General features: G+C 44.9%; 1 protein-coding gene across 3 annotated transcripts; it reads left to right on the forward strand.

The window, feature by feature from the left end:
- Positions 1 to 340: 340 nt before the first annotated feature.
- On the forward strand, positions 341 to 24947 carry GGA1 (golgi associated, gamma adaptin ear containing, ARF binding protein 1). 3 transcript variants are annotated; one of them, XM_048500765.1, is made up of 18 exons: positions 341 to 618; positions 2262 to 2346; positions 4814 to 4889; positions 7563 to 7661; positions 9230 to 9353; positions 10744 to 10844; positions 13830 to 13910; positions 14735 to 14872; positions 15716 to 15797; positions 16400 to 16504; positions 16723 to 16878; positions 18088 to 18152; positions 18546 to 18626; positions 20267 to 20436; positions 20556 to 20842; positions 21489 to 21658; positions 22991 to 23101; positions 23287 to 24947. In XM_048500765.1, exons 1-18 carry the CDS (start codon positions 576 to 578, stop codon positions 23395 to 23397), a joined length of 2085 nt encoding a protein of 694 aa, XP_048356722.1. In that variant the 5' UTR covers positions 341 to 575; the 3' UTR covers positions 23398 to 24947. The 3 variants fall into 3 exon arrangements, with proteins under 3 accessions (XP_048356722.1, XP_048356721.1, XP_048356723.1); XM_048500764.1 differs by having other exon boundaries at positions 343 to 618; positions 16397 to 16504; XM_048500766.1 differs by lacking the exon at positions 18546 to 18626 and having other exon boundaries at positions 346 to 618; positions 16397 to 16504.

The following is a 24947-nucleotide window of genomic DNA, read 5'->3' on the forward strand; positions in this document are numbered from 1 at the left end:
TGGTATCTCCTCAACGGCGTCGTAAATAAGCAAGAGTTTTCTGGCCCCTTAAAGGTTAACAAATTCTAGCACATCCTTTCAGCCGATTCGTCAATTGACTGTAACGGATTCGCACTAGCCGCATATAAATACTCTATTTGAGGAAATGGGGGGAAATTGCGAAACAGTCGGAAGACCACAAAATATGAAATTTTGTAAAACAGTGATCATGGAGACAAGGAAAATAACAGCCCCTTCCGGCCTTTAACTTCCGGAGTCGTAATATTTCGTTATTTCGGGAAGCCGCCTTAAGTCTCTTGAGGACGTCACGAGTTCTCTGCGGCGCTTCCGTTGTCCTCGCCTGACACGCTAGGCGGACATTGTCGCCTCGATGACGCAAAGGGGGAAGTTGTGAATAAGTTTTGTGTCGTTCCGGCCGCAACTTCCGCAGCTCTATAGTTTACAGAAGGGCTCTCTAGGCGACCATCTGCGTTCCTTCTCTATGGCTCGGCGCTCCCGGACCAGGAGGGTGCCGAGGATTTCGTTCCCTTGACCGAGAGGCCGTGGCGGTGGCGGGGGGCGGGGCGATCGAACCGATGGAGCCGGGGATGGAGGTGGAGACGCTGGAGTCGAGGATCAGTGAGTGGGGAGCTACTTCCGGGGGTTCACTCCCAACGGCTCCGTGGCTGGCTCCAAAGGGGTTCATCTCCCCACCCCCCTCCGTATTTTAACAGTCCCTATTTAAGACTCTGCCTGTCATCGTCATTGGAGAAGAGTTTTGCCAGGCAGAGGGGAAAGTGCCGTCGAGAATCTTCTGAGAAAGGGAGTAGAAGAGTAGAGGGGTTGACATATTGCGTGCACACACCTACACACCCACCCACAGAGACACGCAGACAGACACACAGGATGTGTTCCCCTGTTCCGACACAGTCTATGTCCTTGTTCATTAGCCTGGGACGTCCAGAAAGCAAGTCAAAGTGAGGCCCATGTTGTGCAATGGGGCTTTCTTCCAGGAAAGCGTCTTTGGGATTGCTGTCTTAATTACCTCTGCCTAACCCACAATGATTTCAAACGAAGACTGACTACAGTGAAAGAGTAGGCCCATGCTTTGCATGTCTGCTTGCAAGAACATCTCATTTGAATAGGGTGAAATCCCATCCGTGTACTCAGTAGTGAATGAAACAATTGGCTAAAGTTTGGAGAAGATCCACTGACCTAGCTCCCAAGCATATTTTATCCACTCTGGTTTTAAGTGCCTATGGGTGGTTAATACTGTGCTATGGATTTTGAGTTGTCTTTAAACATATACTTGAGTGCATCAGTCCTAAGCACCCATGTTTAGTTGGGTCTTATATTTGGAGAGATCTCTCTCTGCCTATTGTATTTAATGAAGCAGGCCCTTTCCAATAAAAACTCCCTGTGTATGTTGGAATTTAGATTCCAGAAATCTCTGAGTATATTCTTACTGCCCCTGCATTGCTTATTTAGACTGAGATTTATGTTATATATTTTTCACATTTGTCTGAGTCAAGTTTTAGAATTGTTCCAGAACCTGTTGTGCAGGAAAGGATCTGGGGTTGGCATATCATGTTTCACGTAGAAATATGTTTCAAACTAAGCCTTTTTAAAATCACCTGCTACTCTTTTTAGAATAAATAAAATTAAATAACACAAGCTGGGTAAAATATAGGTATGGCCTTTCCCCAACGGCCAAGATGGTGCTGTTTTCCGCCATTCCCTGTGTCACTTCTCAGGTTTCATTCATGCCTGTGATGCTGTCTTCTTCTACACCAGAATACCAAACGTTCTAGCTTAGTACTACTAACTGTGACTGACTGTGGCTCTTCAAGGCTGTGGTTTTTTCCTAGCCTTATTATCTGTGGTCCTTTGCAGTGAGTGTTGACAACTGAGCCTGAGACCTTTTACATATAAAATGTGTTCTCTGCCACTGTACTGTCCCTTCCCAAGATGCTCCATTTTTTTTGCTGATAGAAAAGATGGAGCCCCAAATAGGCTAAGCTGGGGATTGTGGGACCTGTAGGAACAAAAGCTGTGTTGGACGGGCCTTCAGTAAGGAGGAGAACTGGGTGAGATAGAGTGAAAAAGCTGGCAGGATCTGACCCATTGTCTTGTTTCTGCCATATGTGGTGGCTCCTATTGTTTGGGTGATTGTTGATTCAAAGCCCTTTAGGAGGCTTGATGAGCTCCCAGTGGCTCTTCATTTCTGCTTGCAGGTTAGATCTCGCCCCCTCACAAATACTTTCTTTTCTCTTCTGATTCAGACAAGGCGACAAATCCTCTGAACAAGGACCTAGAGTGGGACAGCATCAATGCTTTCTGTGATCAGCTTAATAAGGAGCTAGAAGGGTTAGTATGCCTGTCCCCTTTTCCACCAAATGTCATTTGTGAGTGTTGCCCCAGAGGCAGATAGTGGCAGCCCAAGTCATTGTTTGAATGAGGTTTCTATGACGTTCTTACCTTCAAAATGTGAAGAAGATTGTAGCGGTTTCTGCACAGCACACTAATAACATGTGGAACTCGTTATTAATTAATCTGTTTTCCCCTGTTTGCCTTTGTACTGGGGATTTTACCCCTCCATAAAGCGATTGCAAACGGTCAGGTTACTGTGACTCCTTTGCACGAGAATGCTCCCCCCCCCCCAAGGAATTTGTAGCTATGGAGGTAAGAATCCTCCATGTATCACTGTGGCTATGCATTGATCACATCCAAAAATTTAAAAAATCATCTCCCGCCCTGGCTTGGGAGATTTAAAGGGAGCTCACTCAGTCAGAGAGTCCCTCCCCCCTGTGCTTGGTGAACTATGGAAAGAAGAGGGCAAAATCATCTCCTGCAGTGGCAGATGGCTGCAGAAACTAATGTAAGTGTGTGGGCCATTGCAGGGAAATGCAAAAATCAGGCAGCCGGAAACGTAAAGGTGACTTCTACCTGGGTTCTCCAAAAAGATCACAAGTTTAGTGATTTTTGTAAAACACGGGTTGAGAGGAAATATAACAGACTGAACCTGTTTTGGAGAAGAGCCCTGTGCAAAGTTCTTCCCCAAAACAGAATAGATAGCTTCCTCAACCCATTATATTTTGGCTGTGCAGAAACCACTTGTACCAGCTCCAATTTATTCCAGTTCATATCACTTTGTTTTCCTTCAGTTTTTTGACATCCCAGGTTTGCAGTTTATATATTTTTATACATTATGAATTTTGTCTTTGGAATAGATATTCTTTGGATTAGGTGTGGTATTTTTTCTTTGCTTTTGAAAGGTTAACATAACACTATAAGGAAAAATAACAGTGCCAATTTGTGGGAGGTATTGACAAACAAACATACAAAAATCCATTCAGGAATGGGTGGGCTGCCTATCATATTGTTGTGTGGGGAAGCTAGCAGTTGTAAAATATAATTAATTAATTAATTAATTAATTAATTAATTAATTAGGTGTTCGGTGAACCAGAGCGTTGTTGAAGGGGCAGCATGCACAGAAAAGTCAGAATTTTAAATAGTCTTATAATGCAGCACGAGAGGTGGGAAATTCCTTATCTTGAGTGAGTGAATGTTATGTAAAAGCTCTGAGCTTTAGCCAGCTGAAAAAGATAAACTCCTGTGTGGGTAGACTGTTGTAAACAAAGGGTGTTTAAGGAAGGAAGAGGTTGGTGCTCTTAACTTGGTCAGATTCCCTGATGTGGCGTTTCTGGGTTAGTAAGGTCTTTCAGTACAGATGAGTTGTGGGATGCACATCTAGGCTAGTGCCACAATTAACGTTCGACAGTGAGAGCTAAGATTGGAATCTTGGCCAATGAGTCACTGAAGTAAGGCTGTTATTATCTTGCAAAGTTAATCTTAAACTATTTATATGCCATTAAAGGTATTCGAAATCGAATCAACTCACTGAAGTCAACTTGCTCAGGTCACTCACTATCTCTTACTTTCAGTTCTCCACCTGAAAAATGGGACTGATCTGACTCATGCATTTATTGCGAAGATGAATGAGATAAATACCTTAAAGCAGGAGCATTGCAAAACTTAGGGGCAATGAGATTTTGCACGAGTCAGCCTGGAGAAACTGGAAATGTGGAGACCTGAACATGTTAGCGAGACGAGGGGTCCTTGTATCATTGGGATGTTCAGTTCTTCTCCCTGCCCTTTCACACATTGTTTCATTGAGAGGCGACAGGATTTCTTATAGCTTCAGATTTGGAAGCCCTTCCTCCATTGGCTTAGAGTGTGTTGAGAAGCACTCTGCATGAGTTTACAGTAATTTTTTTTTTATTATTGCTAATATCACTTGCAGAGCAGAGCCTTCTCACTGAAAGACAAGACTTACCGGTAGTCAGTTTCCATCCTATCTCAGAAATGTTGCAAGCCATACTAAAGCAGAAGAGCCCTGAGGTTGAGAAGCTAATTAAACTGGGAACAGAACAAAGTGGGCAGCCCATTAGGCAGGTCACAGATATTGCTAGAGTGCTTTATCTGCTTTCAGCTTTGAAACCTTCAAGTGCAAAAACTAAGATATTTATGTTCACCCCAAGTATAGTTGAAGTCTCCATAACAGCAGTTTTTTACAGCAAGGGCATTTATGGCTCGAGTGTCAGACTAGGACTCAGGAGGATTATTTGTAGGCATTTTATTGTTTCTCAAACTATCTTACTTTGCAGGTCTGTTGTAATTATAAAATTGGGGATAGGAGAAGAATTGCGTATTACTCCTTGAGCGCCTTTGAGGAAGGGATGAGGTTTTAATGTAATAGAAGTCTGATAGGCAGTGTGGTCTGTGTCACAGCTAAGCATCCTTCAATAACCATTCCTGTGTCTTGGCATTCAGCCCACCCCTTGCTACCCGGCTTCTAGCCCACAAGATCCAGTCTCCGCAAGAATGGGAAGCCATTCAGGCTCTCACAGTAAGTTCTTGAGTTTCTTACTTCTGACTTGACAGAAGGTTGTGGGAAAGGGTATAGAGTATTCACGCATGAATATCATAATGGTGGCATCCTAAGCGTGTCTAAGAATCCTGTACAGGCCTATCCAATGGGGTGCAAGTCTATTTGAGAAATGTACTTATTTTCCATTTTGGATACCATGTTGGGGTGGATTAGAATGCTGAACAAGCTGTGTATCCCTACACTTGTTGCAGAACATTCTCTTTTAGATCTTGGAGCAATCAGTTCCAGAGGGTTGAGTCCCCTTCCTGTAGCAAGGTAGTTGTCTTATCCATCTGCCCAGCATTTTCATAGGCTGCTCTGTATTTCCAAGGGACTTCACCAACTCCATTGTTTTCTGTTTCTCTGAAATTTTGTTGGGTCAGCCTTTCAGGGGTGATGTGAACTAACTCAGAGCAGGGGTGGACAACTTGTTCAGTGCCCATGACAACTGTCAAAAGGTATTGCTAACTTGCAATGCAATATGTACGTGAATAATATAGAGTTAGTGAAAGTTATCTGATAATTACGTAGTCCATCCTTTTGTTCTAAAGCAGGGTCTTTCCAGTCAAGATACAAAGAATAAAATAATCCGCATGGCTAAAACAAGTTAATCCATTCCCAGGAAAACCCATGTGGTATAGTGGTTAGAGCTTAGTGGATGACCTCAGTCTCTCTTAGCTTAACTTACCTCACAGAGTTGTTGCGAAAAGGACAGGATAAAAAGAGATAATAGATATGTTAAAGAGATGGCAGCTTTCCCTTCCAACATCCAGCTAATTATATGGCACCCCTTCTGCCCGTGAAGCAAAATCTGTTCCAAATCAGGGAGTGAAGGTCCTTTGTCAAAGCATGCAACTGAGACAATATCTTCATTATGAAATAATCGAACTACAGTTTGCAACCAGTGAAGTTCTTTGTGTGTGACAATTCTAAGAAGATTGTTCCAGAATTTCTATCACAGATCCTTAGAAACTTTCTCCCAGGCTGATGTTATTAAAGGAGAGTTGGTTGATAGGAATTCTTCACCTTTTCAAATAGTTGGACACATAACTTCAAAGCAGCATATGCAATAATTCAGTAATATCACTTTCTGTGGACATAAACCAAAGAATTGAGAGATGCTAGTTTAAACAACTCAAAGCTAATTATTGATTTTATATACTTATTAACACTACATTCAAGACATGTTTTTAACTTGTGTAATTTCTTTAGATATTTGAGACTTTGGTTTAGTTTTCTAATCAGAGTAGTCTAAGAAGAAGAGTTGGATTTATATCCCCCCTTTCTCTCCTGTAAGGAGATTCAATGGGGTTACAATCTCCTTTTCCTTCCCCCCTCCCCAACAAACACCCTGTGAGGTAGGTGGGGCTGAGAGAGCTCTGAAGAACTGTTACTAGCCCAAGGTCACCCAGCTGGCGTGTGTTGGATGCACAAGCTAATCTAGTTCCCCAGATAACCTCCATAGCTCCAGTTTGGGAATCAAACCTGGTTCTCCAGTTTAGAGAGCACCTGCTCTTAACCACTACACCACGCTGACTCTCATGCAAGTTAAAAGCATGAGAAATTACTCTCTAATGAATACTCCTCACCTTTGCATTTCTCAGCAGAGGCATGAGGGATCTTTAACTCCCTGAGAAGAGGAGACTCTATTTTTGTGGCATGCTGGGACTTATGCCACTTCTAATAAGGGCTTTCTGGAATGGATTGTCATCACAAAAAGGTTGTCTTGCAGCCATTTTCTTATCTGTATTTTAGTATAAGGAGGTGCATTCCATCTTCAGGGTTTTGCCCAGTGCATCTGTGAAGCAAAGGGGAATCCAGCCTTGAGTGAAGACAGGCTTGCCTCTGGCTATTTCCAGTCTCATAAAAAGGGGAAGAGAACTCGAGCATGAGACCAGATTGTTCTCTAAAATAAGGCTGTGTGGGAACTCTATTAATATCAGTCATGTGGGTAGATTTTGATGGTTTGATAAGAAAACAGAAGCACAAATGACTTTCCATCAGAATAGATAATGTGGGTGGGGGTTGATGCTGTGAGTCTGAATATCTGGAGGACAGAGGCAGTCAGCACAGGAATTCCAGACCACTGCCAGGCAACCCTGGAAACTTTGGGGTTGGGGCAATTGTGACATTGCATTGTGTGTCAACGTCACGTGTGGACAAAACCTGGGACATACCAGCCATTACTGTGGGAACACTGTGGTATCATCAAGCAGTGTCTGTGCTTTCCTGTGGTTGCTGGTGTTCTCTTGGATGAGAGGCTATCGCTCAATAGCAGCATCTGCTTGGCATGCAGCCTCAGTCACTGCCACCTCCAGCTTAAAAGGGTCAGGTGGTAGGTGATGTGAAAGGCCACTACCGGAGACCCTGGGGATCTGTTGCCAGTCCGAGCAGGCAGTAATGAACCCATGGTCTGATTAAATATCAGGCAGTGTCACATGCCGTGCTGTCTCTGGCTGAGAGGCAGCTTTGTACTGTTTTCTTGAGCAGAGAAGGAATCTAAAGCAATCTGAAGGGAATGCTTCGTATGGATGCTCAGTGTGTACTTTCCTAAATGCTTCCCCCCCCCCACCCCCCATTGCCTTTATTGAATGGCATCCTGGAGCAGGGACTGGAAAAAGGTGAATTCCCAGAACCTTCGTTCTCTTGCAGGTGTTGGAGGCCTGTATGAAAAACTGTGGCAAGCGCTTCCACAATGAGGTGGGCAAGTTCCGCTTCCTGAATGAGCTCATCAAGGTGGTGTCACCTAAGGTTAGTCTCACTGCTGGGATGGGAAGGTTGAGAGGAGGAGGGAGGGGTTGGTGTAGCTTGAATTGAATGGTCAAAGAAGGGATGATGTGTAACTGTTTGGACCCTAGCAGCCTGGAATAAGGAGAAACAGTAGAAAGTTGCTGCTGGCAAGCCCAAACTTGGCATTTGCTCCACTGTTTGAGAATCTCAGTGCACGCACCTGGAGTCCATGGGCAGAGCTGCTGCAACATTTTAATAACTGGCAGGTCCCTTGCATCAGTGGGAGTTCGTTGTATATATATTGGGAGGCCTGGACTCTTTCATACATTATACATATTTTCTCATTGAAATGAATTCAGTTTATCTGTTCAGTTTGTATCCCCTGGCATGTTTTTAACAAGGTCCAGGGCAGCTTTTGAATTTCCTTTCCCACATCCTAGAGGAGAGAATAGGGGTCCATTCTAACAGCAGCTACTGCAAGTCACTGTCAGGGTGGGGTGTTTACAAGACTGGCTTGACTTGCATCACCCTCTGCTTCCAGAGAAGAGGAGGAGTCAACAGGAACCAGAGAAACTCCTAGCTTTGTAAAAGGCTCAAAGCTTTCTTCAGGATCTCTTAATCTGGAAACATCTACTTTTGCATACTAGGAGACAGCTGCTACCACCTGGTTAAGCAATTCTGTAGTGGCTGCTGCCAGGCATGGGGATAAGACTCCTCCCCTGGAGCAGAGGATCGGCCAAAGTAGGCCAATCCAGCAGTCCCCCTCCCAACTCCTTCTGCCTGTAACAACTGCTGGTAGAGAATCTTCTCCCTTCTGAAATGAAATAGAGAATGATTTAGGTGCACGTTCATTAGATGAGTAATAAATAAACTCACATTTTACCTCTGGGGCATTAATGTGAATTGTGGAAAGCACCTATAGTGTGTGGCATTTGTCCTGCTCTTGCTAGTGATCATTTTCTTCTCCATGTGTATTTTAACTTCTTAGCCACTTAAAATTACCTTAAAGCAGAGGTGTCCAACTCTAGCACTTCAGATGTTCATGGACGACAATTCCCATCAGCCCCGGCCATGCCAGCAGGGGCTGATGGGAATTGTAGTCTGTGAACATCTGAAACACCAGAGTTGGACACCCCTGCCTTAAAGGATACTCTTGGGCCTACAAAATACAGGACTAGATTCAGCAAGGCTGTTCCTAATATTCTTGATCATGGGGAAATCATTGCTTTCCTAGATTTTCTAACCTTTGCTTATTAATATGACTGGAAGAGCTTGTATTCTGCCCATTCTCCTCTTAGGTCCTTATTCATGGTGATGTATATAAATAACCACTCTTGCCTGTGGTAAAAGTGACTGGTGGTGGATGAGCAAATAGGGTTTAAATGTAGCTTTGCCTTTTGTGACTTGAGGGTGCCTGATTAGCAGGTTAACTGTTGTACTCAGCTCACCTCACTCCAACCTACCAAGTTCACCTTATGCTTGAGTACATAATTCACTGAGATCGCTGTTCAAGCCCATCCTCCACCCCCAGGGTTTCCTAAATGCAGCCCTTTTGGATTTGACCTGAGTGTCTGATGGTCTTCCCTCAGTATCTTGGCAGCAGGACTTCAGAGAAAGTGAAATCTAAAATCCTGGAGCTGATGTATAGCTGGATGTTGGGGCTGCCGCATGAAATAAAGATTACAGAGGCCTATAAGATGCTGAAGAAGCAAGGTAAGCAATCATGCTCTGCAGCTTCGTCACTCTGTTTGCTGCCTGTGCGGACACAGAGGAGGGCCACTTCCAAAGCTGAGTTAACATCCTGATTAATCACACAGTGTAGAACTGTTGAGTCTGAAGGCATAATGGCTTGACCTCATCACTCTCCAAAACAATACCAAAGAGTAGCACCCAATGTTAAGATTTTGCTCTGTATCGGAGGTATTGTAACACTGAATGGAATGATTGCTGAGGAACAACAGCTGCATTGTGTGTCTGGACTAGAGAGAAAATGGTTTGTGTGCTGGTGCTAGTGGTGGGATTGTGAATGGTGCCACATGTCCAAGTTGTAGTTATTGTATTTATTTATCTTTCCTGCTTATTGGAGACATTCACTGGTTTCATCTGATATTACACCCCCTATCCAGTAATCTGCCCCTGATTGTTGTCATGTAGGGCAGATTGGGTGGGCAGCATTTTGTTCACATGCTGGTTAATGGAGCAGCCTCTCTTGTTCACAGAGGTGTAGTTGGGCCAAACTGCACCCGGTGCGCAGTAATGTGTTCTACCTTCCTTCTGGCCCCCTGGGCCCCTCAGTGGCATCACACCGCACCCCGGCATCACACATATGCCTTTTCCTCCCCATTCCCACACTATTTCCGACATTCCTTTTCTATTTCTAGTACTTTTTGAGGATGAAAAAAACGGCCTCTTCACAGTTCAGGGGAAAAACTGCCTGACGAACTATACTTCCCAGGAGACCTTGTGAGCCCCAAGGTCTCCTGGGAACTGTAGTTCCTCAGGCAGTTTTTAACCTGAACTGTAAATAGGCCGCTTTTTTCAGCCTCAAAAAGTACTTTAAAAAGAAAAGGAACATAGGTAAGTGTGGGAAGGGGGGTGGTGTGTGTGTGTGCCGCGAAGGGGCTGCGGGGGGGGGGGCGTGGAGAAAGGGGGGAGGGGCCGGGGTGATTTTCCACCCCAGGCATGCACCCAGTGCACGATGCAACCACCCGTCCCCTTGGCGCTCCGCCACTGCTTGTTCATGAGCATTTTGCTTGCTGGGCTCCCTCTTGTGTGGATATGTATGCATTGAGCCTAGTCTCCCTTCCCACTCTGTAGTCTGTTTTACCTATCAGTTACTCCCAACTGGTGGAGGGGAAGGGAGCAGAACGTCCAAGGAAGCTCCTTTAGTCTACATTGGGACTGTGAAGTAGCTGTTTTCTAAGTTCTGAAATGAGGAAAAAGGAACCAAGAAATTTACAATTCTAATGTTGATTAAGATGGTTGTTGCAAATCAAGGGGGGAAAGGTGGTATTAAGCTATCATTTTTGTGTCATCTCTTCAATGCATTCTGATGAAAAGTGGACAAGGCCTGTAAGTCGGTAAAATCTTCCTTGCCTTGCAGGGATTGTGAAATGTGATCCCAAATTGCCAGATGATGCACCCTTTCCACTGCCTCCCCCTAGGCCAAAGAATGTGATCTTTGATGATGAAGAAAAGTCCAAGGTAAGAACTAACCAGGTGCCAAGATGTCTAGAAGCTTCTTTTTTTTAAGCTTCTACTTACATGTGTGCAGCTGTCCTCAGCCCTGATGTTCAAACCTCAAGAGAACTCATCATGTGACAAGAAAGGTGGTAAAGGGATTAGGGAGTCCAGCCATGACTCTTTGAGAGTCCTTTTGCAGTGAAGGACTCTTTGAGAGTCCTTTTGCAGAAAATTATTTTGTAGCAAACTATTTCTTCGTTGAGTGTGTGTTTTATTGTTGTTGTTTTTTGTAAGTGGAGTGTCAGTTTAAACTCTTACTTTATAGGTAGTTAAGGCAGGGCTTAATGAATCCCAGGCGCTGGTTTGCCATGCCACCTAGAAATTTTATTGTGGTGTTTTCTGCAGGGATTTCATTGTAGTGTTTTTTGGTGATCCCCAGAAGTTCAAAGCTTATTTCACATCAGAATATATTTTGTTGTATGACATAAAAATGAATATTCATAAAGTTCTGTTACTGCTGGTTGATATGTTAACTTTATAACTTTCCATAGTGGCCTATGAATACATTTTTTAAACAGCAGCTTTCTATACTGGCTCCAGTGTTCCAATACAGAACTTTTTAAAGCAGTAATGAAATTATGGGAAACTGGGGAGAAGTTAGGCTAGGATTAGAAGTCAGCTTTTTGTTATATTGATAACATCTAGAGTTATTGTTGTTATTATTATTATTTATTTATTCATTCATTCAGTTTGGATACCGCCCCATCCCCGGAGGGCTCTTATATTTATTTCTATAGTGCAACACTTTTGTCATAGATTTAGTAAACTCCCAAGAATCTGTAGTGAACCTGGGATGCAGCTAAATGGTACCAATAATTAGGAAAATGTGATCATTAAAATAATGAAACCCTGAAGGTTGAAAAACAAGTCAGGGTCTTACATTTTTGGGCTGACTCCTCAAGCCAGGGAAAATTTATTAGAGCCTGACTTCCCTTACAGTTCCCAGTCTCCTTTGTTGATCTGTGTTGGTTTGCATGCCACATTTAAACTATTGGTAAAGGATCTGGCACTAGTATTCCCCTTTTGTCTGTTGTTTTTCCATTGCATTAGAGTGTGGGTTCCACCACCTGATATATTTTGCACTTGTGCCATACCAGACAATCTCTATTCTCAATCCATAGCAGCCTTCACGTGTTAAATCTGGGGTGGTGCCTGGGGTGGAGAGACCTTAGAGGTCTCTCTTTCTGTCCAGGTTGCTTGAAAAATCTTGCTTTCTGGCATACAAGGTTACTGCAAACATTTCGGTGCATGATGCTCCAAAGGACCACTACTAAATTTGTTGGACATTTCTCAGAGAAAGGGCCATTCCACACGCTACAAACCTCCAATATGGAAAGCAATTCTGTGTTGAAATTAGCATGAATCTCACATGTAACGCATCATGTCTGAGTCATCTTGTATTCAGATACTTTTCCATGGTTGAAAGCTATATATTGCTGTTGTCTATATGTAGGTTTGATAGGCTGATGCCTCTACAGAAGTGTAAACTAGTGGCTCAAAGTGTTTGCGGTTTCAAGTGTGTATGGAAAAAATAGACTTTTCTCAACGTTTCCCTTGTGGTTGGAACAACTCCTTGGGCAATACAGATGTGAGTTTGTGGCAGACTAGAATTTTATAGTTGACTTTTTGCCTTCAGCTATTAATTATTACAACAATGGATGGTTTGAACATTGCTCATTCCTCTTGCAGGCTTGTCTATTTTTGCTGGTTGATTGAGTTTGGCTTCCTTGATACTTCTGATGACCTCATCCTATTAGACATCCCATTTCCTAGAATCTTCTTCTAGGGAGGCAGCTGGGATTTTTCCACAGCACACCTTATTGTCTCATGCCCTTTCTCCTGCCCAACTGAAGCACCCACCCAGCTCTAGGATTGGAGGAAGTTGGCAGTAACCATACTGTGCTGACTGTATTACTTCATTTGAACCAGTTTTCTTTTCTTCCATAGTTTGCATATCTAATTGACAGTTGCATCTGAAATAGAATTGAATGTGTGTTTGTTTTTCGTTGTCGGCATTAGCTACGCAAAGGTGATAGCTGGTATTACGATGCCATCAACCTCTTGTAGGTGTCTGGCTCTTCTACAAAACACTTAAATTTTCCAAGAGTTCATCTGGAGATGGCTTATGATTAAGAATTCACAGGGCGGAAAACAGATTTAAAGTGGTCGTGTACAATTGACATGTGATAATAAAAAGTATGCCAGTGATAGTTTTTAATGTAAATTTAGTAAACTGGCTGAATGCTCCTTTATATTCCCTTCAGAAACTTGAATTTCTTCTTTGAGTTCCTGCAACTACCCTGTTTCCCCAAAAATAAGACATCCCCTGAAAATAAGACGTAGTAGAGGTTTTGCTGAAGTGCTAAATATAAAGCATCCCTTGAAAATAAGACATAGCAAAGTTTTTGTTTGGAAGCATGCCCGTCGACTAGACCATGCAGCTGTGGAGCGGAAAAATAAGACATCCCCTGAAAATAAGACATAGCGCATCTTTGGGAGCAAAAAATTAACATAAGACACTGTCTTATTTTCAGGGAAACACGGTAGTAATAAATTGAAGTGGCAAAGTAGGCCCACACAACCTGTCAGACCACTGTCCATGCGCAGTAGCCCCCCAGGATTCAGAGAAGCTCTCTCTTTTTTTGATGCCTGCATAGAACTGCACACACAGAGAGATCACTGGAACTCCTGACACTCCACAGTTTGTGGTTGACTTTCGCACATGCAGAATAATGCACTTTCAGTCCACTTCCACAATTGTTTTTGCAATTTCGCACAGTAAAATCCAGCTGCAAAGTGGATTGAAAGTGGATTGAAAGTCCATTATTCTGCATGTGCGGAAGTGCCCTTAGACTTGATCCATTCTGACAAGCTCTTTGGGTCCCAGATGATCCCTCGAAGCCACAATGTCAGATCTGCCTCCCTCTGACCTACGTATCTTTGCAGATGCTGGCTCGCCTGCTCAAAAGCTCCCACCCTGAGGACCTCCGAGCTGCCAACAAGCTTATCAAAGAGATGGTTCAAGAGGTAAGCATTTCCGCACGAGAAGTGTTTCCACCCCCCTCTCACAACTGGGATTGTTTCATTACATGCCAGTCTTCCTCCAAGGAGGCTGGATTAGAATGATGCCGTCACACTGACTTTGTGAAGTAGCTGTGGGTGAGCAAGAGTGAGTTGCATAGCTGGGCAGAAAACTGAACTTCTGCTTCCCACACACAAGCCTAACTATATGGCTGCTGCTGCACTTGCACAAACTTGAGCACTGTGAATGAGTAGAATGGATTAAGTTAGAGACTGATCTGTATCTGGTTGTGGTGGGTTTTCCGGGCTGTGTGGCCGTGGTCTAGTAGATCTTGTTCCTAACGTTTTGCCTGCATTAGGAACAAGATCTACCAGACCACTTCCACACAGCCCGGAAAACACACCACAACCAGTTGAATCCTGCCGTGAAAGCCTTCAACAATACATTGATCTGTATCTGTTTTTCACCCCCATTACATGGGGCAGGAGATTCCCCTCCCCCCCCCCCGGTGTGTATGTGGGGGCAGGGTTGTTTCTGAAATTCAGAAGTTGTTTGGCATTATATTTGGAGGAAAAAAAGCTAGTTGGATGGCCAAAAGTTCTCTAAATGTACAGCCTAACTAAATCCTAATGTTGAACTAAGATGGCATCAGTATTCTCCCATCGTGCCGTGGTCTAGATGATAGTTCAAGGTCTCCATCCAAACTGGAAATCCTTCCAAACGCCAGTCAAGAAAGCCAAGCCTTGTGTATTTGCTGATTTCAGCCATTCCAGTCTCCAGAGGGCAACGGTGGTAGAAGAAGCTTCTCTTACCTTTATTCTCCTTCTAGGATCAAAAGCGAATGGAGAAGATCTCCAAGAGGGTGAATGCCATTGAGGAGGTGAACAACAATGTGAAGCTGTTGACAGAGATGGTGACGAACTACAGCAAGGGCGAGACAACTGAGAGCAACGAGGACCTCATGAAGGTGATGGGGGGAGGACTTGGTACAGGCCTTGGATTGGTCATTCTTGTAGTGCACTTGTTTACCATAAGCAGCAGATGTCAAGTGCCTGTTTTCATGAAGAGACTAAAATGGGTCATCCAAAAGCTACTCAATGACCTTGGACCTAGATAGTCTCTCATCAGAATCTACCTGGCTGTCTACCTGAAGGCTGCCTCACCCCTTTGTAACTGCTGAACCAATGGTGGCCAAAGCTGCTAAGTACTGTGATATGAGACAGTTGCTTGCTGCCAGATAGCAGTTGCCCAGCAGCCTGTGATCATGATAACGTGTTATGACTTAGAGCCTATATATACAGAAATGTTACCTCTGTAATTTACCAAAGACCAATGGTAATTTACTACTCACTTGAGGTGTAGAGGTTTGAAATCCAACCTGTCCAGCACAGATTTTGGAAGGAACTGTGGTTCAGAGACAAACTGCATGTTTTGCATGCATGAGGTCTCCCGTTTAGTCACCAGCATCAGTAGTTTAAAGGGCCCTGCGCGTAGGACATGCCCTTCAGACCTTGGGGAGAAGTTGCCAGTTAAAGTTAGATGGACCAGTGTCCTGACCAGGTCGCTTCATGTGTTCTGCTTATATTTGCATTGCCTGTATTGATTCTCAGCAGCTCCTTTCGAATACCATTATTGCTCATCTTGGTCCCCCCCCCCTTTTTTTCTTCTTTTTAATTTGATTCTCATCATAAAGCATTAGTATCAAATACACGCATTCCAATGCTGCATGTAGTTACAAAAATTGATTGAACTTTTTTTGACTTGCTGTAATGTCCTGAGCGAGCGTTTAAGAACTGAATTTCTCCAACAGGAGCTGTACCAGCGTTGTGAGCGCATGAGACCCATGCTTTTCCGGCTTGCCAGTGACACAGAGGACAATGATGAGGCTTTAGGTAAGCAAGCAGATATCTTATCCTGTGGCACTTCCCCAGTGCTGTGTGCATCTCCATGTTCTAGAATATTTGTAGAGGTCATCTAGAGAAACCATCAGTTCCTTCACATTCCTTTGTAGCACATTGTAACTGTGATTGTCAGGATTAAGGTAGAGATGGTCTTGCCTTAAGATGTGGAATTTGATTTCACACAGGCATCAATTTTCTCCTAGTTCTGATGCACTTTTCCTTGCTCTCACATTCTCTTCCAAATCTTATGTGCAGCATCTACACCTGTATGTAGCCCAGAACAGGTGTTTCTCTACTAGATAGAACTTTGTTTTGAGGGAGGGCTACCTCCAGGGGTTTCTGTGCAGTACTTTCCTGCATATTCTAGCCTAGGTCCCGCATTGCCATGAAGTCTCTTTACTCCCTTTGGTAAATAACTTTCAGCTAAGCAATTGTAAATTAATCACTTCCTCTTAATTCTTTGATCTGCACAATAGTTTCTCTTAGCATCCATGGTTCAGGCTCAGAATCCACATGTGCCTTTGTCACCACGGGAACTTTGGCTGCCTGCGAACCTTCACTCTTGTCACGTCTTTGTTCTCTTATTGCAGCAGAAATTTTGCAAGCCAACGACAACCTCACCCAAGTGATCAACCTATATAAGCAGGTTGTGAAAGGAGAGGAGATAAATGGCGAGACTGTGGGTGGTTCCCTCCGAGGTGAGGCTGCTGGGGGACAGGGGCTGGCCGGAGGGACACTGGATCATTTCCAAATGGAGAACTTGAAGAGTAATTGGTTGGGGATCCCACAGAAGGTCAAGAGTTTGATCAATGAAGCAGTAATAAGCTACTGACAAGCAGGCTGGAATGATTGCTCAGTGGTGTGGGCATCTTCCTTCCCATTTCTTCTTGGTGACAGGCTGTGTTTCTTGTCATAGGCAGCACCTCAGCCCTTCTGGACCTCTCGGGATTGGACATGCCATCCGTTGCACCCTCATACCCAGCCGTACCAACTTTCTCAGGTGGCTCCATAGCTCCTGTGCCAGAGCTGTCTAGCTCTGCGTGCTTGTTGGACGATGAACTCATGTCCTTAGGTGAGTCATTGAGAAAGCAGTGCGTGAAACGGGACATTGAGGAAGATCACCATTGTCATGACGGATCGCTATCTTGGGTGCATCATGTCAGGAAAAGGTCTCTGTCCTCTTGATGGGCACTTGGAGCAGATGCAGAGAAAGTGCACTTTGTGGTTTGCAGCGTAGTTTTAAGCACAGTTGTACCTTTCTGAGGCCACTGACTTTAGAAGGGGGCAACTCTGCAGAGGATTGCAGTGGTGGCAACAATCGTATCAGGCCGTACAGCTCTTGTTTCTTTAGGAATTCTGGATGCAGCAACCACATTTGTGAGATTTGTATTTTGCCAGGTTTTCTTTTGATTGCAGGCATGCAAATTACACGTTGCAATAAAAAGTATAAAATATGAGTGGCCCCTTTTGTCAGCTAACAAAAAGAGCTATTTAGATGAAAAGTAGCTATTTACAAGGCTCTGTAGATTCCGTTGAGTACGCCAGTGGATTTTAACTCTTATCTCCATGCTATTCAGCTTCAAGTATGTGAACTCTGTTCTGAGTGTGGGCTTGTTTCCCTCATGGGCTTAAAATACTAAATAGAAACCTATTTTAGCAAATGTTTCCTGTCAAAGGGCTGCAACATGTTGTGGGTGTACACTGAGCAGAAAAGCAAAATCAGCTATGGACTTGTATGTGAGTTCCAAGTCTCAAGATCAGTCACTGCAGACAAGCAGGTTCAAACCAGCATTTTTGAAAACTATCAGAAGGGTAAAAGGATGCCATTTTCCTGTCACACTTTTATTATATATGTACATGTATAAATGGATGTTTGCATCTTTGTTTGTATCCTTGGGTGCCTTGTGAATAAATGTGCCAGGAATATGCTGTGCTGCTTGGAGAAAGGGTAAGCTGAAACTGGAACAATAAAATTACACACACAAACACACACACACACACACACACACACACACACACACACACACACACACACACAGACCCATTGAACAAAGCCTTGAGATTTCACTTTGTCCAAACATCAACAGGATAGAAAGCTAGATCATTAGAGCAAAGAGGAAGCTGAGAGATTTCTTCCTGGGGTGTTCCTTCTACTCTTGCAGAGTTGTGAGTGGCAGTTCACCACTTGGGAGCTACCTTGGCCAGAAGACGTTTGAAGTCCTGTCTGCTGGCACTGTGGGACCTCCTTTCTCACATCTTCTTTTTCCATTCCCCTCTCTAGGGCTGAACGACCCAGCACCACCCGCAGCCCAGGGTACGGATAATGGTGGTTGGAACAGTTTCCAGGTAAGCAGCTTGGTTATGGGAAAACTGTGAGGATGCTTTTGGCTGAAAAGGACCAGGCTAAAAGATTTTGGCCAAAGGGAAATGGCAAAGCTTGTGTTGCATAGAGATTGTGATCAGGACTGAGGCCCGAGTCCAACTGGATTAATCTTCTGTTCTGGTGAATGTGTTCTGTGGAACTTGCATGTTTGTGTATGCATGTTTCCTCTGTGTATATTGTCTGACTGGCTGTATTTCCCCATCACACACACACACAGAACAAAAGACACGCACATGTATGATCATTCAGTTTGATGGCCTTGCATCTTGGTTGCATGGCGTTCCCACATAGATGCGACCTGTGTGTCAGAAATTCCTGACATGTGAGGTTGTCTTCAACATCTCCTTAAACTCCAGGCTGGTGGATCTTCTGTTGGGGAAAAGGGGGAGGAGTGGAGCCTCAGTCAAACCAGACCCAGAGAAGAAGCTTCACTGCAGGTAAAACAAACCCTTTTTCCTCTATAACCTTTGTGAGAGGAGAGGGAACTCCTTCTTCCTTGGAGTGCAGAACAAAAGGACGTGGGCAACTTGAGGCTCCCTCTTTCTCTTCAAGCTGACCTATCTAGCAGTGCCCTCCTAGGAAGAGTTACCTCCTGAGCACATGTCAATCAATGGGCTTAGAAGGATATAACTAGTTAGTATGTCACGAAAAGCCCTGTAGGTCAAAATGGATTTGCCACCCTGGGAAAATGATGGAACTGGAGAAGGGAAGGCGCAACGGGAAAAAACAAACAGAAAAATATAGGTTGGGGGAAGAGACAGGGTTTTAATCCATCAAAATATGCAGCATAAACAATTTACGCAAGACAGCCTACAGAAATAGAAAACAACTCCTGTGTAAACTGTAGACACATGCAACATATTTTCAGACATATGTTTATTGTTTAAATATGAATTATTTTGGCAGCAATTAATATGCTATAATGTGTGTGATACTAAATTGTAAAAGAGTTCAGCATTATAACATATCATTCGATCTCAAATATTGTGCTAGTCCTGTTGCTACTATATAAAACTGTTTCTGCCCAAATAATTCCCCTTTTGTATTAATTTTATTTCATTTAACACCTTATCACCCAGTTGGGGGCTAAAGTGCCCCTCAGCATTCTTCCATCCTCCATTTTTATCATCACAGCAACCGTGTGAGGTAATTTAGGCTGACAGCGTGTGACAGATTGCTAGGGTTGCTCAGCAAACGTTCAGGCAGAGTTGAAATTTGAACTCAGCTCTTACACCAATTCAAGTCATGTTTATTACATTATTTAGCTTTTATTTTTCCTACCCCTTCTGATAACATACATGTGCTGCAGCAGCACAGGGAGCTCCACTTTGCAACACTCTTTAGTACTAAGCATATCTGCAGTTTTGCTTGTAGAAAGTTATGGCAGTGATATTTTAAGAAGAAGAAGAGTTGGATTCATATCCCCCCTTTCTCTCTTGTAAGGAGACCTAAAGGGGCTTACAAACTCCTTTCCCTTCCCCCCTCACAACAAACACCCTGTGAGGTAGGTGGGGCTGAGGGAACTCCGTAGAGCGGCAACTAGCCCAAGGTCACCCAGCTGGAGTGTGTTGGAGTATACAGGCTAATCTCCACAGCTCAAGCCTCCACAGCTTAAGCGGCAGAGTGGAGAATCAAACCCGGTTCCTCCAGATTAGAGTACACCTGCTCTTAACCACTATGCCACTGCTGCTCTGCAGATATGCCACATAGTAAAAAAAATGCCTCAGTTTAAGCCACTTGTTGAGAATGTTCATAAGTGGAATAATTACAGCAGTTTCAATTAGTTATTAGTGACAGTGTACGTGCCTGTTCCTTTGAGAACCGGTGTAGCGCTGTGTGGTGCATTGCAGATGAAGGCAGAAACTGAGGTTGGAAGCTTGTTCAGTGTACCACAATTTGAGTGCCTCTGGAAGGACTGTGATTGTCTGTGAACATAGTCCCCATACATTGAATGACTATGGATGTTACTGTTCTTTGGATTTTGGAAGCTAGTAACACTGGCAGGGGTTTTATTGTAGTTGGCTATGTTGGTTGTCATTCTTTTGCATTACCTTCTTTTCTTCTGTTCTTGCTGCAGTCGTCTGACAGTCCTGAAGTTGGCGCTCATTCTCTCACCATGGGGAAAGCTGACACCGGACTGCCTGCCTCAACGCCTCCCACTACCACCAGTGGCCTGGATGACCTGGACCTGCTGGGCAAGACTCTGTTGCAACAGTCCCTTCCACCAGAGTCTCAGCAAGTCAGATGGTAGGAAGTCAGGTGGGGAAGGGCAGGGAGTGGCTTCAGGCAGAGCTAGCTCCCAGGTGAAATGCTGGCAGTCACTTGCCTCTTGGTGCAGTAGCCCATGTCTCTCGCCTACCTTGCAGGGAGAAGCAGCCGCCACCACGGTTAACATTGCGTGACCTCCAAAACAAGAGTGCCTCCTGTCCATCTGTGACCACCAACAGCACCCCACCCCTCTTCCAGAGTCTCTCCTCAAACCTTGCTGCACCTGTGCCCCTGCCGTCAGAGCAACCTGCTCCTGTTGTGGTTCCTCGAGCGCCCCCTGCACCTTCTGCAACTGCACTTCCCGCAGCAGGCCTTCCTGCTTCAAAAGCTCCCCCAGAAATCTCACTGACAAATGTCACTGTGCCCTTGGAATCTATCAAGCCAAGTGAGTTGGAGGATCAGCTTAATCTGTACCATGTGCCTTGGCTCAGTTGCTTAAGACATGCAGACAGATTTATTTTAAAAGCATTGCCTTTCTGCTGGTTGGGTGAGTGGGAATGGAACAGCAGTTGCGGATTGATGGTCCTATCTTACAGCCCATGTAACTCTTGTGGACTAGGAGGGAGGGAGTAGCACACCACGTACCTTCAGTCAGAAATCTGCTGTGAATGTGCTCTGAGTCGTATAATTCGTGTGCACAAAGTACAAATACAAAGGCTGCATAGAGAAGCAACCATAGTGGCTGCGGTGGCCGTCAGTCTTCCTGCTCTTGGAAACTGGCCTCTCCCATCTTGAAGCCTTTTGCACTTGTTGCAAGACATTTACTGAGCCTGGCTTTTGGGGGCCAAGCTTAAACTCTTAAAGGGGAAGTACGTATTTAAATGTGTGTAGCTATGTGAATTGTAATGGCTTCTTTTTGTTGCTTTGATCTTTTGTAACCTACCCTGAGCGTTTGAGATCATGAGGATCTTTTTTTGTGATGCACAAAAGCTTGGGTAGAATGTCCAGGGAACTGGTGTTGGTATTTAGCTAGTAAGTGATTTTATTCCTCTCTCTGTTCTGTGCTCATCCTGACATGGCATTAATTCCAGGCAATATCCTCCCGGTGACTGTATATGATCAACATGGTTTCCGTGTCCTCTTCCACTTCGCCAAGGACTCTCTGCCTGACCGGCCTGATGTGCTAGTGGTAGTCATCTCCATGCTCAGCACAGCCCCTTTGCCCATTAAGAACATCATCTTTCAGTCTGCTGTCCCAAAGGTGATATCTTCATGGTGGGAAAAAAGCATAACCTTTTCTTTCCTCCTTCTCCTCCCCTATACAATTTCTCTATATCTAAGGGAACTGGTGAGGTAAAATTTGCTCTAGCAAAATAGATCACTGGTCTATTGCCAATGCTGCTTTGAGGAGGAAGACTGTGGGTCAGCTTCCCTTGCTAGAAATGCATCCTTTGAGCTGCCCGCTAGCCCTACAGCATCTGCTCCTTCATACTTTGTATGATGTTTGAAAATTTGGTCCAGAGGACAATGGTGTTTTGGGAGAGACCCTCAGCTTGGTATTGGAGAAAGTGACTTGCTTGGAGAAGGTTCCAGGTATGGTTCCCACAGCATCTCCACTGGAAGGATATTCTATAGAGGGCACGGGAAATCCCCTCCATTCAACCTTGGAGATCTGCTGAAGTAGACAGTATATGTTCGTTTGCTACCTCTCTTCCATAATGGAACCCAAGGCAGCATACATCAGGTTCCCAAGAGGTCTCCCATCCAGTCTCTGACCAGATCTAGACTTGTTTATCTTCAATTAGATGGTTGTTGCTGTATACTGATTAGAGCTGGGTGTCCAACTCTGGCGCCCCAGATGTTCATGTACTGCGATTCCCATCAATTGGCCATGCTGCCAATTGGCCATGCTGGCAGGGGCTGATGGGAATGTGGTCCATGAACACCTGGAGTGCCAGAGTTAGACACCCCTGGATTACAGGGTTGGACTAGGACTTGGGAGGCATGGAGTCATAACCTGACTTAATTGTGAAACTCATTGCTTGACCTCAGGCCAGTTACTCAGTTTGCCTACCTCACTAAGTTGTTGATGGTAAAAATGTGATAGATATTGTGTGCCTTCCTGCCATTCCCTGGAAACAACTGGTCTGACTTAAAACAAGGTAAATAGACCCATGAGTCACCGGTTGTGGATCCTTAAGTAGGTGCATTAATCGAGGCAAATCATTACACAATTCACATTTCCTGTGATCCATTGTTTGAACATGTTGCAACTTGTAGAGACAATATGAGAGAGAGAGAGAGTTGCTACAGTTATGAACCATTGAGATCTGGCAACTATTACTCTCGAGTGATCAAATATTTGTCTGAGAAAACCAACTATTTAAACCAGTGGCCAGCTAAGACCAAATAAGTTTTAAAGATTTTTGAGTAACAGTGGCAGATGAAATAAAAGGGGGAGAGTGTGTGGGAAGACACGTAGAAGGATCTTCATCCAGGTTATCCTATTGGCCTGATAGCCCAGTGCTGGGTGCAGGAGATTCTCTTAACTGGTGTGCTCTTAACTGATATGGTTACCCCTCATTTTTTTCAGGTCATGAAGGTGAAATTGCAGCCTCCCTCTGGAACGGAGCTCCCGCCTTTCAACCCCATTGTGCCCCCCACTGCAATCACCCAGGTCCTCCTGCTTGCGAACCCGCAGAAGGTAACAACACATTCTGAAGAGTGGGGTGGCAGCTCCTTCCGCTACCCGGTACCTTTTTGCCAGTGCTGCCCTGTGAGCCCCCTTTCACCATCGCCCCTCTGCCACCTTCTTTCAGAGGAGTGATGGCCACTGCCCTACACTCCTTCCTGCCCTCTTAATTGTTGCCTGTCTTTTCTTCCATGCAGGAGAAAGTGAGACTACGATACAAGCTGACTTTCGCCATGGCAGATCAGACCTACAATGAAATGGGAGATGTGGACCAGTTCCCCCCTCCAGAGTCATGGGGAAATCTCTAGGGCTGCAGCGGGAGTGCTGCGTCTGACTTCTAAGGATTCTGCCCCCCTAGGACAAGAGCCCACCCAAAGCTGGCTAGCACTCAGGCTCTGTCCTCAGACTAGAATACTGGCTGCCAACAGTATGCTCTGTGTGTGGAGGACAGCAGGCAAATGCGACGGGAGGGGGTGCTTGTTTTGAGGGTTGGTGGAGCTGCTGGAATGGCTTGAGTGAGTTGCTCTCTGTCCTGCGACCTGACTTTCGGAGCCCCCACCCTCACCCTGCTTTCCCAGTTGTGCTTTTCCTTTCACGGAAAGGCGCTGATGACTAGCTCAGGCTGACTCTGAGAAACCTGGCCCCAGGGATAGACTCTTCAGACCTCTTTTCTTTCTTGACCCTTCGGTTCTTTGGCCCTCCATGAGCAAACCTAAAGTGCTGGTCTCAATGAGTGGGTGCAGGGAGCGATGCCCCTCGTTGTGCTTGTCTGCCCCCAGGACGCAAGGCTTGATTGGTGGGTTTGCGTGGGCAAAAAAGTCTTGCTGTTTGTCATAGGGGCTCTCACTGGCTCATTCCTGTTTCCAAGGGCGGCAGAACCTTGAGCTTGCGGGGTAGGTGGGTCTTTCACACTCACAAGGTGCTCATTGCTCTAACAAAATGGCCTGGGGCTGATTCTCCCTTAGCACACATGTTGAGCAGAATCTGAGTAAGAAGTCAGGGAGGAAGGTAGCCTCATGTGTCTGCTCCAACATGCCTTATACAAGAAGGACTAGTGTTGTGGCCTTACAGTGCAGTTATGAGGCAGGGGTTGGACTTTCGTGGCCGTGGCAGCTGGCTGGGGTGACTTGAGCGTGGCTGTCCCACTCCATAGCTTCCTTGATCAGGACAGGAAACTGATGTTCCAAGTGGCTATTCAGAAAGAAATTGGAAGGAGGGGTGGCTCACTCATTGACGCTGGCTATGGAATGTGGCAACCCAACACCACTCCATATCACAAATCCCAGCAGTTAAGACTGTGTGGCACAGAAGGGGGTTGTGGAAGAGGAAAGATCGGCACAGCCAGCTCGGTTTCTCCACACATCCTTGCCAGCTGTAACCACTCCTTTTCTCCTTCTCACAAGCGGACGTGCTCACTGGGCGCGAGCGAAGAAGGATGCAACCTATATGACTAACCTTATTCTTGTGTCATGAGCAAACCACCTCTGGGAATGCCTGGCCTTGGCTTGCAGTTTGCCAGGTGGCTCTGCAAGAGTGGGAATTGGGCTTCAAGGGACAGGAGCTGCACGCAGGACTCAAGGGCTGACCTGACATTTTTACCCACACGGGATTGCGCACCTCTTTTTGGTGGGAAGGCCTTTCTGAAGTGGGGATTCTGCTGTGACTGGATGCTTTTACTTTCTGGTCCCTCTGTCAAGGTTATCCCCCCCCCCTCCTTTCTCTCTCTAGATTCAGTTTGGTTCTTGAACAGACTTCTGGATATTTTTGGTGCAAATTCTGCACATGGAAAAGGACTTTAAAATAGACTGTGTGTGAAATCTGCTGTATTAATGGGAAATAAAGAGATTTCTTCCCTAAA

The sequence above is a fragment of the Sphaerodactylus townsendi genome, linkage group LG06, assembly GCF_021028975.2.
Source record: "Sphaerodactylus townsendi isolate TG3544 linkage group LG06, MPM_Stown_v2.3, whole genome shotgun sequence".
In the NCBI taxonomy this organism is placed as follows: Eukaryota; Metazoa; Chordata; class Lepidosauria; order Squamata; family Sphaerodactylidae; genus Sphaerodactylus; species Sphaerodactylus townsendi.